At 37.8% G+C, this 13,483-nt stretch overlaps 1 protein-coding gene across 6 annotated transcripts in view; it reads left to right on the plus strand.

Moving 5' to 3' along the window:
* The window catches only part of SNTG1 (syntrophin gamma 1), an 881,864-nt gene that overhangs the window by 668,915 nt on the left and 199,466 nt on the right, over window positions 1-13,483 (plus strand). For all 6 annotated transcript variants that reach the window (XM_019428901.2, XM_019428905.2, XM_053896624.1 and 3 more), the window contains one exon: window positions 8,044-8,126. In XM_019428901.2, coding sequence (XP_019284446.2) covers window positions 8,044-8,126 — 83 coding nt within the window. The remainder of the gene's footprint in view (window positions 1-8,043; window positions 8,127-13,483) is intronic.

Here is a 13,483-nt window from a genome sequence, read left to right on the forward strand (position 1 = left end):
GAAAATGCTCCTATAAACATTGGGTTACAGGTGCCTTATGAATCAGCACTCCTGTAACCTTAGGATGAATTCCTAGTAGTGCTATTGCTGGGTCACAGGGTAGTTCTATTTTTAACTTTTTGAGGAACCTCCACACTGTTTTCCAGAGCGGCTGCACCAGTTTGCCTTTCCACCAAGAGTATAAGAATGTCCCCCTTTCTCCACATCCTTGCCAGCATCTGTAGTTTCCTGATTTGTTCATTTTAGCCACTCTGACCAGCATGAGGTGGTATCTCAGTGTGGCTTTGATTTGTATTTCCCTGATGAAGAGTTACGTTGAGCGTCTTTTCATGTGTGTGTTCACCATCTGGATGTCTTCTTTGGAAAAGTGTCTATTCATGTCTTCTGCCCATTTCTTCACTGGATTATTCATTTTTCAGGTGTGGAATTTGGTGAGTTCTTTATAGATTTTGGATACTAACCCTCTATCTGATACATCATTTGCAAATACCTTCTCCCATTCGGTCGGTTGCCTTTTAGTTTTGTTGATTGTTTCCTTTGCAGTGCAGAAGCTTTTTATCTTGATAAGATCCCAATAGTTCAGTTTTGCTTTTAATTTCCCTGCCTTTGGAGATGTGTTGAGTAAGAAATTGCTGTGGCTGAGGTCAAAGAGGTTGTTGCCTGCTTTCTCCCTTAGGGTTTTGATGGTTTCCTGTCTCACATTTAGATCTTTCATCGATTTTGAGTTTATTTTTTGTGAATGGTGTAAGAAAGTCATCTAGTTTCATTCTTCTGCATGTTGCTGTCCAGTTCTCCCAGAACCATTTGTTAAAGAGACTGTCTTTTTTCCATTGGATACTCTTTCCTGCATTGTCAAAGATTAGTTGGCCACACATTTGTGGGCCCAGTTCTGGGTTCTCTATTCTATTTCATTGCTCTATGTGTCTGTTTTTGTGCCAATACCAGACTGTCCTGATAATTACAGCTTTGTAGTAGAGGCTAAAGTCTGGGATTGTGATGCCTCCCACTTTGATTTTCTTCTTCAATATTACTTTGGCTAATTGGGGTCTTTTGTGGTTCCATACAAATTTTAGGATTGCTTGTTCTAGCTTTAAGAAGAATTTTGATTGGGATTGCATTGAATGTGTAGATTGCTTTGGGTAGTATTGACATTTTAATAATATTTATTCTTCCTTTCCATGAGATTGGAATGTTTTTCCATTTCTTTGTATCTTCTTCAATTTCCTTCATAAGCTTTCTATAGTTTTCAGCATACAGATCTTTTACATCTTTGGTTAGGTTTATTCATAGGTATTTTATCGTTCTTGGTGCAATTGTAAATGGGACCAGTTTCTTTATTTCCCTTTTGTTGCTTCATTATTAATGTATAAAATGCAATTTTATTGTACATTAATTTCTGTACATTAATTTTGTATCCTTCAGTTTTGCTGAATTCATGTATCAGTTCCTGGAGTCTTTTGGTGGAGTCTTTTGGATTTTCATGTAGAGTATCATGTCACCTGTGAAACTGAAAGTTTGACTTCTTCTTTTCCAATTTTGATGCCTTTGATTTCACTTTGTTGTCTGATTGCTGATGCTAAGACTTCCAACACTATGTTAAACAACAGCAGTGAGAGTGGACATCCCTGTTGTGTTCCTGACCTCAGGGGGAAAGCTCTGAGTTTTTCCCCATTGAGGATGATATTAGCAGTAGGCTTTTCAGACATGGCTTTTATGATGTTTCGGTATGTTCCTTCTATCCTGACTTTCTTGAGGGTTTTAAGAAAGGATGCTGTATTTTGTCAATACTTTTTCTTCATCTATTGAGAGGATCATATGGGTCTTATCCTTTCTTCTATTAATATGATGTATCACATGGGTTAATTTGAGAATATTGAACCAGCCATGCAGCCTGGGAATGAATCCCACTTGATCATGGTGAATAATTCTTTTCATATTCTGTTGAATTCAATTTGCTAATATCTGGTTGAGAATTTTTGCATCTAATTTCATCAGGGATATTAGCCTGTAGTTCTCCTTTTTTGTGGGGTCCCTCTCTGGTTTAGGAATCAAGGTAATGCTGGCTTCATAGAATGAGTCTGGAAGTTTTCTTTCCATTTCTATTTTTTGGAATAGCTTGAGAAGGATAGGTATTATCTCTGCTTTAAATGTCTGGTAGAATTTCCAGGAAGCCATGTGGTCCAGGGCTCTTATTTGTTGGGAGATTTTTGATAACTGATTAAATTTCTTCACTAATTATGGGTCTGTTCAAATTTTCTATTTCTTCCCATTTCAGTTTTGGTATTGTGTGAGTGTCTAGGAATTTGTCCATTCCTTCCAGCTTATCCTGTTTGTTGGCATATAATTTTTCATAGTATTCTATGATAATTCCTTGTATTTCTGAGGGATTGGTTGTGATAAATACATTTTCATTCATGATTTTATCTATTTGGGTCCTCTCTCTTTTCTTTTTGAGAAGCCTGGCTAGAGGTTTATCAATTTTGTTTATTTTTTCAGAAAACCAACTCTTGGTTTCATTGATCTGTTCTACTGTTGGCTTTGTTTTGTTTTGTTTTGGATTATATATTGTTTATTTCTGCTCTGATCTTTATGATATCTCTTCTTCTGCTGTTTTTGAGGTTTCTTTGTTGTTCTGCTTCTAGTTCCTTTAGGTGTGCTGTTAGATTTTGTATTTGGGATTTTTCTTGTTTCTTGAGATAGGCCTGGATTGCAATGTATTTCCCTCTTAGAACTGCCTTTGCTGTATCCCAAAGGGTTTGAATTGTTGTGTTTTCATTTTCATTTGTTTCAATATATATTTTTTATTTCTTCTTTAATTGTCTGGTTGACCCATTCGTTCTTTAGTAGGATGTTCTTTAACCTCCATGCATTTGGAGGTTTTCCAACCTTTTTCCTGTGGTTGATTTCATGTTTCATAGCATTGTGATCTGAAAGTGTGCATGGTATGATCTTAATTCTTTTATATTTATTGAGGGCTGTTTTGTGACCCAGTATATGATCTATCTTGGAGAATGTTCCACGTGCACTGGAGAAGAAAGTATATTCCACTGCTTTGGGATGCAGAGTTCTAAATATATTTGTCAAGTCCATCTGGCCCAGTGTATTATCCAAGGCCATTGTTTCTTTATTGATTTTCTGCCTAGATAATCTGCCCATTGTTGTAAGTGGAGTATTAAAGTCCCTTGCAATTACCACATTCTTACCAACAAGATTGCTTAGGTTTGTGATTGTTTCATATATTTGGGTGCCTTCGAATTCAGTGCATAAACACTCATAATTGTTAGCTCTTCTTGATGGATAGACACTGTAATTATTATATAATGCCCTTCTTCATCACTTGTTACAGTCTTTAGTTTAAAATCTAGTTTGTCTGATATAAGTATGGTTACTGCAGCTTTCTTTTCACTTCCAGTAGCATAATAGGTAGTTCTCCATCCCCTCACTTGCAATCTGAAGGTGTCCTCAGGTCTACAATGAGTCTCTTGTAGACAGCAGATAGATGGGTCTTGTTTTTTTATCCATTCTGATACCCTGTGTCTTTTGGTTGGCGCATTTAGTCCATTGACGTTCAGGGTTATTATAGAAAGATATGGGTTTAGAGTCATTGTGATGTCTGTAGGTTTCATGCTTGTAGTGATGTCTCTGGTCCTTTGTGGTCTTTGCAACATTTCACTCACAGAGTCCCCCTTAGGATCTCTTGTAGGGCTGTTTTAGTGGTGATGAATTACTTCAGTTTTTGTTTGTTTGGGAAAACCTTTATCTGTCCTTCTATTCTGAATGACAGACTTGGCTGCATATTTTTCCTGTTCATTGCATTGAAGATTTCTTGCCACTCCTTTCTGGTCTGCCATGTTTCAGTAGATAGATTGAAACTACTACCCTTATGTGTCTACCTTATGTGTAGGTTAAGGCCCATTTGTCCCTAGCTGCTTTCAGAATTCTCTCTTTATCTTTGTATTTTGCCAGTTTCACTACGATATGTCATGCAGACGATCGATTCAAGTTATGTCTGAAGGGAGTTCTCTGTGCCTCCTGGATTTCAATGTCTATTTCCTTCCCCAAATTGAGGAAGTTCTCAGCTACGATTTGTTCAAGTGCACCTTTGGCCCCTTTCTGTCTTTCTTCTTCTTCTGTAACTCCTATGATACAGATATTGTTCCGTTTCATTGAGTCACTTAGTTCTCTAATTCTCCCCTTGTGATCCAGAATATTTTTTTCTCTCTTTTTCTCAGCTTCATCTTTTTCCATGATTTTATCTTCTATTTCACCTATTCTCCCCCTGCCTCTTCAATTCTGGCTGTCACCACTTCTAGTTTATTTTGCACCTCGTTTACAGCAATTTTTAATTCATCATGACTATTTTTTAGTTCCTTGATTTCTGCATGATAGATTCTCTGCTGTCTTCTGGGCTGTTTTTCAACTTCAGCAATTAATCTTATGACTATTATTCTAAATTTTTGTTCAGTTATATTGTTTATATCTTTTTTGATCAATTCTTTAGCTGTCATTTCTTCCTGGAATTTCTTTTGAGGGGAATTCTTCCGTTTCATCATTTTGGCTACTTTTCTGTCCCTTATGTGTTTTGAAAGCTTGTTATGTGTCCTGTTCCTTCAAACACTACTATATTAAAGAGGGATCATACACTGTCCAGGGCCTGGCCCTTCAGGAGGTGTATTTGGAGAGTGTTACTTGTTCTCTGTTGTTGTGACTCTGGTTGCTTTATCTCCCTACTTGTAGTGATGTTTTGAACCCTCCAATAAGTGTGCTTTGATTTGTTCTTGAAGTAGCCCTGGAAAGTAAAACAAAGAAACAAAAACAAACAGAAAGCAAAAACACTCAAACACACACAAACAATCAAAAATCCCAAAAACAAAAACCAGGAACACCAGCTACAAGTAAACAACAGGTGGAGGCAGATAAGGAAGAGGCCTTATCCCATACAAAGAGAGACATGACAGGGACGGGGAAAAGAAAGAGTAAAAAAGGGCCAGAGAAACTATATGGCTTAATCCAGAGAGAGAGAAAGGAAAATAAAGGAGGAGGCAGGGAAAAAGAAAAATAAAATAATTTATCTAGACAGAGAAACTTTAAGGCTTAACCCCAAGAGAGAGAAGGAGAATAAAGAAGGAGGTGTAGAACATGTATCAAGAGAATGGATTAAATATGTCTGCTTAAACAAACTAGCAACCAACAACCAGAGTAACTAGACTAGAGGAGGGATGAGATAAGAAGGAGAAAAGGTAGGAAGAATGTATCTACATAATAAGAATTGTCTGAGAATTAAATCAGGCAAAGCAGCAGTGCTGGTCTGGAGGAGGGGCTGTCTGGTTCCTCCCTGTCAATCCGGCTCTAGGAGATGGGCAGTTACCCAGCGCCAGGGGGCGTGGTTTGGTGTGGGCGGGTCCACCTCCACTGTGGGCCCCCTTCTGTCCCCAGGAACCTCTCCATGGATAGCATGTCCCAAACTACTGTGTTCGACCCATCTTCACTGTGGTGTGGATGCAAATGACGGGGTTTGTCCTGCTCCGCCGACTCCCATGCCCAGCGCTCAGCTGGGATTTAAACTCTGGCTCTGCGCCCCCCACCCCCAGTCCACCCCCTAGTACTGGGGAAACACCTGTCCATGTTGCCTGCTATTGCAAGCAGGCTTTGTCCTGTCCCACAGCACTCCAGGGAGGGGACCACTGTCTCCCACTGCAGACGGCGCTCCTGACCTAGCAACCGAGACCGGGCTGGCTCCTTTCCTCCACTTGTGGGAGAACAGGACAGTCGGCCCCAGTCCAGAAAAGGCCCTGCAGTCAGGGATTGGGTCTTTGTCGCCGGGTCGGTGGTTTTTCTCTCCCCCAGATACAGTCCTGTGCTTCCCCAGCCGCTCTTTCTCTTCCCTTTGTCGCTCCGCAGAAGAGGATCCCTCTCCTCCATTCATTTTGTCTCCGCAGTTCTCAATCATGCATCTGGTGCATGATTGTCAGGTTGTCCTGGTGGGTCTCTGGACGTGAGACTGTCTCTTTTCCTCCCCGACTCTCAGAGTTAAAAGTCCTTTAGCTTCAACAGTACTTTGATTGAGAGAGGAGGGAACTGCGGGTCCCCTCACTTCTTCACCATGTTCCAAGATCGATATGGTGTATTTTTGAATATTTATTTGGAATGCCAAATTGAGCTTGTATTCCCGGGATAAACACTACATGGTGATGAAAAAAAAAATTATTGCTGGTTTCAATTTGCTAATATATTAAGACTTTTTTGAAAACAAATGTTCATGAGGGATATCCATATATACATCTTGTTAATGTTTTAGTGGGATTTTGGTGGCAGGGTTTTTAATGTTTTCATGTACGTTGTACAGTGGTAACTCCTCTTTATTTCCACAAAGAATTTGCTTAACAGTAATAGTATATTTTTCTTAAATCATTTAGTAAACTCACCAAAGAAGCAATCTGAGCCTAGAATTATAGTTTTTATTTTGTCTGAATTAATCTCTTAAGTGCTTATAGGACTTTTTCTGATACTCTTTTCTTCCTTTGTAAGCTTTGGTAAAATGTTTTTCAAGATTTTTTTTTTGCCATTTTAACTAAGTTATGAATTTAATTGCATGAAGTTATTCATCATATCATTTTATTATTCCTTTTAAGATTTGTTGACTTGCTCAACTTGCAATAATACTACCTCTTTTGTTCCTGATATCAATAACTTGTATTTTCTCACTCTTTTGCCCCATCACTTTTCCTATGGGTTTTATTAATCTTTCCAAAAAAACCCGTTTTTGTCTTGGTTAATTTTGTCCATTCTTTTGTTTCAATCTTATTATTTTCCACTTCACTTTTATTGTTTTCTATCTTCTATTTGCTTTGATTTATTTTCTCTTTCATACCTAACTTCTTAAGGTGAAAGCATAGATCCTTAACTTTGTACCTTTCTTTTGTGCATTTGCTTAAATCTTGGAATATCACTGACAAGACTGCTTTAGATCTGTCACAGAATTTGACATATCATTTTATTCTGCTCAAAATGGATATAAATTTGAAAGTAATGTTTATGCATTAAAACAGTGTCTCATAAGAGAAAATGCAGATAAACATCAAAAGAAAAATTAGCTATAACAAAGTATGAAATCCTTAAGATTTAAAAAGTAGAAAAACTATATTCATGCTGGTTTGGAGAAAAGCCTGTGATCCTCTTCTTAGCACCAGGAAAGCTATGGAACTTTAGAGTGATAAAAATGGAAAACAAAATCACTTCCTTTTTCAACACATTAGTCAATGTTAGGAGTGTCACCTAGGACCTCTCATGTTTGAATTTAAGTATAAGATTTAAATAAAAATTGGGAGTCAATTATATCAATAGTACATATTTATCAACATTTGCACCTTCAAAACGTATAATGTTTTCAAATAATGCAATTCATCAAAAATCAAGAAATACGTATTCTAATCCTGACTGTAAAAATTACTGCATTGTGAAAGCTGAGTTTAAGACACCCATTACTCATACTTAGGTTTCTCGTGAGAATCTGATATGAAGCTCTTTAGTTTCAATTTCACCAATTTAGATAGCATCAGTGAAGGTACTTCCAATTATAGCATATGCCAAGAACATTTATAAAGAAAGAGCCCATGCAAACTTTATTTGCATCATGGAAAATGATGATAACTACCAATATGATTTGCAAGTAGGTTGAAACGTGACAGTGAATGGAACTTTGTAGATGAACCAAATTCTGCACAATTGTAAGTATGGGTCATAAGCATAGGTCACTTGGGAAAATGGAATTCAATAGCAGTTCTACAAGGTTGTATGCTTTTATTAATAAAGCTTCGCATCATTTCTGAAATCAAAGATAAACACATGGGTATCCTTCAGGGTCCCATTTTAGTCACTTAGCCTACTTGCAAAACTGTGGCTTTCATAGAAGTGAGGTAAAAATGTATTTTAGTAACTGATTTCATGGTATTATCGAGGATCTGGAAACATACAATGTAGAATGCAGTCTAGCATATTTTGGTGTTCTGACCAGTGGGGTGTTGTGATTTTTTTTTCCTGCAGGTGCTCCAAGTGACCAGAGCAGTGGTACCTCCTCTCCTCTTTGTGACAGTGGGTTGCATCTCAACTATCATCCCAACAATACAGTAAGATGGCCAAGGCATATTCAGACTAATAAGGAGATAACACAAAGAAAGGCGGAAAATATGTGTGTGTGTGTGTGTGTGTGTGTGTGTGTGTGTGTTCCTATTTTCCTATTTTCCGAAAACTGCTATTGAATCTCATTGTTCTGATATAGTTGAAGTCCTTGTTTGCTTCATCCTTTAAGAATCAGGATAAACCAGGGGACATCTGGGTGACTCAGTCGGTTTAGTGTCCGACTCTTGGTCCACCTCACAAATCTCGCAGTGAGTTCGAGCCCTGCAGCTCTGTGCTGGCAGTGTGGAGCCTGCTTGGGAATCCCTCTCTCGTCTCTGTCTCTGACCCTTCTTTGCTTGTGTGCTCTTTCTCTCTCAAAATAAATAAGTAAACTTCAAAGAATTAGGATAAACCAGGAAAAAATAAATAGGTCAATTATTAATTTTTTAAAATTTCTTGATGCTTTTGTTTTTTGTTTTTGTTTTTGTTTTTGTTTTTGTTTTGTTTTGTTTTTAAGAGAGAGAGAGAGACAGAGCACAAGCCGGGGAGGAGAAGAAAGAAAGGGAGACACAGGATCTGAAGCAGGCTCCAGGCTCCAGGCTGTCAGCACAGAGCCTGACTTGGGGCTTGAACTCATGAACCATGAGATCATGACCTGAGCTGAAGTAGGAGGCTTAACCGACTGAGCTACCCACGTGCCTCAGTCAATTATTTTTTAATGTCATTTTTCTCCTCTCAGGTCTGCATTAAGCCTTTTGCAAGCTAATGAGACTAACTTCGTGAGATCACGTAACATCATGTAATCATTTTATCATAGTGCATATTATATGTAATTTCATGCTCTAAATGATTTGACATGATTTTTATCATTTTTCCCTTGAAATCATTTAGCTGAAAGTAGCTGTTTAATTTTCCTTTTGGTAAGATTTCTTAACGATCTGCCGGCATACCAGGAAATTAACACAAAGCGAGAAAGATCTGACATCATATTAAAACATAATGAATGTTAAACTACACATGTATTTAATCACTGATAAAATTGGCATGTTTGTTTTATATACATTTAATAAAACGTTAAATTTCCTTTTCCACTTGTAGTTTGGGGCAAGCAAGTTTTTTTGTTTGTTTTTGTTTTGTTTTGTTTTTTAATAAACATGTTTGAACTCCTTATATTTCACCCTTCAAAACGTTCACACATCTTCAAGTCAAAGCAGTTTTCTCAGGTTACGTGCGAGTCGAACTTTCAGCTGGGATCACAAACATGAAGAGCAGCAGAGCAGATATTAAGCAGGAATTTATTTTTCTATTCTGCATATTAGGTTATAAAACACCTGTAGCTTCTGACTTGGATGATTCGTCTTCCACTTGAAATTCTTGCCCTAATTGTGGCATTTTACTCCTTTTGAGCATCTCCAACCTTCATTGTACCTCACTGCATCACTACTGTTCTTTACCTGCGTGCCTTAGGTACTCGAGTCCTTTTATAGTTTTATTATTTCTTTGCTCCCAAAGAGGAACCCTTGTCAAGACTAAGGGTTACCTCTACCTGCATCAACCAAGCACATCTGGGTGTATTTAATCCGATCTCCTCTCTTATTTTTGTTACCAGAGAAATAATTGTCACATTATAGATGACATTTAAAACACTGATCTTCAGAAGGTGGCAAGATCTGAGTAGTTTCGACATTGATTTCCTAATGAGTAAATAAATAAATACATTCTGTGCCACCATTACCACACTTCTCAATTAGTTGACTTCCAGTCTCCAAACAAATCTTCATGTCTTACCTCTGGAACCACTCACCTTCTTTCCTTACGATCTAGATGCTCTTGGTGCTTCTGATGCCCTTCCAGTCCCCTTTACTGGGCTGGTGCACCTACTACCCCCAGCTGCTGTGAGTGCTGGTTACCTGCCCCCCAAACTGCCCCATTCACTGCTGACCTCTCTTGTAAGGACCCTCTGCCTAGGAATCTGGAATCACCACTCCCGGGGGATGGCTGCAGCCTACAACATGAGGCCTCTCTTCAGGAGTCTCCATCTCTGGCGAAGTTGCTCCCTGTCTCATCCACTGCTTCCCTCAGTCCTCACAGGTTTCTCCTGAGAACTTTCCCTCCTCATCTCATTGACCCAAAGTCCCCATTTTAGCTCTGCTCCTCAGACACGAAGGAAGAGCTCCTTGACTTCAGAGTGGAGGAAGCTGTTTAGTCATATTTTTATTCTAATTCTTGTCCTTGTACCCTTGGATTCCTTTATGATAATGAGAAGTAGAGAAGTCACCATGGGTGCGCTATAGGTAAGAATCAGTCAGGTTTTAACTTATCCCACTGACATACATAAAAACATGTATGAAATTGATTTCATGAACTGTGCCTGTGTGGTGTTGCTTGCTATTATGTCGTCCCTTAGAAAGGCATAATTAAAACAAGAAAATCACTCAGTAATTCTATAACATGACTGTTCCAAGTAAACGCAGCTATATAAAATAAAAAAACATTGTCATAAATTTTCCTTACAGGGATTATGTCTTTCCATTTTCAAGAGGCCTTTTGTTTTGCTTTTAGCATTAGGGTCGGACATTATGTTGACATCCCTGAAGATCTTTAAGTGCAAGCGAATTCATGATACTTACCACGATTTTAGAGAATAAAGATCCAGACATATGTAAATTGACATAGAGTGCATTAAATTAAAAAAAAATCAATGTGTTTCAATTAAATGAATTTTTGCTGAGAACCTACTTTTTGGAAACACTTTTCTGGGTACCATGGGGAGAAGTTAATTGTGTTTCCTGACCCAGGAAGTTTAAAATTCAGATCTATAGACAAATGCATAAAATTAACTATGATAGAAGCAGAAAAAGAACAACGGATATAGCCTTCTGATATCAGAGAGAAGGGCTGCTAGAGACTTTGAATATCGGACTTAATTGAGCTCAACAAACATTGAGGGACCACAAACCAAATTTTGTTCTGATGCCTATCATGGAATAAGGGTTCAGGCCCGATCAGATCATACCGACTTACCCAGCCGGGTGCTATCCTGTGTTTCTCTTCTATAAGGTGTGGAGAGTACAGGATATTGCTTCTCAAAGATTTATAAAATTAGGAGCAGTCAAAGGTATGCTTTCTTCTGACCCATCAGTAAATAAATGAACAGTGAGAACTGGGAAGGAAATATGTACTGTGAGACATATTTTCCAGAGAATGTGTGCACGTTATAAATAGTCTCCTGAAGGAAAACATTCAGTTCTCTGATGTGTCTAAATCTTTAAGTCTATCCTGGACGAGGCAACCCATTGTTTTAATTTCTATACCTTAATTATTCTCTGAAGCAAATTTTGAGTAAGTAGGCATGAATTTTGTTTTCTGAAACAGCATTTTAAGCATATGGGAAAATATTTTAACATTACCCCATCTTCTTACTAAAAATATAGTCTAGTCCTTCTAAGGACCCCAGGTCACCAATTTTAGGGGATAAAAGAGTCCTTTGGTTTGCCAGCCAATATGAAAAAAAAAAAAGAATTTGTTTTGTGTCCACCAGAAGACTTAAATTCAGATAATTAGCTAACCAAATTCTGAGAAATGTTTTTCATAACTGTATACCTTTAATGAATATTTTTTTACGCCAAGTCCTTAACAAAATCCAGATCAGCATTTTGCTCTGTATTCGATTCTATTTTGGTATGATGCTATTCTTGAGTGGCAATTGCATGGCAATATACTTTAAAATGTGTTAACTTTGGGGAAAAGAATCTATTTTAAGGCAAAGAATATCTAAATATTACTTTTCCATTCACATTATTAATATTCTAAGAAACAACATTCTTGACATTGAAGAACAAAGCTCCTGAAAAGTAGTTCTGATCCTTGAAATTAAAAAAAATGTTGGTTCTAGCTCATATGTAATTAAAAACAACCCTAAGACTACTGTTAAAGAAAAAACTAGAAAGAAAATTTTATTCAACCTTCTCAATTAAATAAAGATAAATAATCTTCAAAGAGCACTGTATATTCCATTATAAATAAAAGATCTATAAAATGAAATTAAAACTGAAAGTTTCAGTAGCTGAAGTGGGACTGACTTATTTCATATTTTTTATAAGGAGGCAATATAAAAGAAAGTGACAATGACAACTTTGTTCATGAAAGTATCAAGGTGCAGTGCTACATCAAAGACGTGTCAAATTTCACACGTATTTTCATACTTGAAATATTTCATTTCATATGTTCATAGAAGACTATGAAGTCATATAAAACATGATTTGTAAAACTTCCCATACTCGTGTGTTGGTGATTACCATTGTCCTCAATAATCCATCGCTTCAGTCATTATGTTCTGTTACGGTTTCTATGTCATTTGTTTGAGGAACATATAAAGTGAGGGCAACTATTTGTACTTTTCAAGAAAGAAGAGGAACCATCATCTTTAAATAATTTGCCTAGAATCATGTAGCCAAAGAGTGAAATAATCATGACAAAAGTCCTAATTATTCTTTGCATAGTTTCACTTGCAAGTATGACTGGTAAATGTTGTGCGATGAGAGATGTGATGGCCCTAGAATCGTAAAGATGTAGGTCTGAATGGATCTGCCTAGCACTGTCATTTGCAGCCTGGCTGACTTGGGTCAATTATTTACTGTAAAATTTCTCAGGAGAGCCCCATGTGCATGGGGTCCTGTGAGTGGGTTCCAGACATACTCTGATATGTGCTTAATAGTCATTGGTAGACCCTGGGACACTCTCATTCCCTATGGTCTGCTCTGACCACAGAAACCTAGTCTACGTACCCTAGTATGTTACTCAGGATCATTATTTCTTCGAGTGCCTTCATGCAGAAAAGGTGGGGAAGCAATAATTTAATGGGCCTAAAAAAAGCTTTAGGTTTTTCTTTTGTAAGAGGAGCCTTTTAATAAGCTTATCGTTGGAGATAGGCACAATAAAACACAGATCATTTAAATAAATTGCTCCTCGGTTAAAGGACTCGTCAGTCGGGAAATTGGCATTTTGGAACCCAGGTGATCTGATTCTGATTCAGAGGCTGAGCCTTCGTCACCCTGTTGTATACTGCCACCTAACTGACCTCGTTTCACGTGGTGACCGTCTATAACATGAGACATCAAGGCCAGAAGCAGGATTAACATGAAACCTACGTTTGTGCCTTTGCAGTCACAAGATAAGCATTAAAACCTAGGTGTCTTGGAGACCAGTCACCAGTAGGGGGCCCCTCACTGGATGGTCTTAGCAAGGCTGCCCTTGCCTTCCTACCCAGTGTCCTCAACAACTGGAAGGATTTAGTAGATATTTACTGGCACAGTGGGTGCATTAACATAATAATGCCAAACAGCATGTGACCTTTAGTGAAAAC

This window comes from Panthera pardus, unplaced genomic scaffold, assembly GCF_024362965.1.
Source record: "Panthera pardus isolate Hobbes unplaced genomic scaffold, ASM2436296v1 HiC_scaffold_7, whole genome shotgun sequence".
NCBI lineage: Eukaryota > Metazoa > Chordata > Mammalia > Carnivora > Felidae > Panthera > Panthera pardus.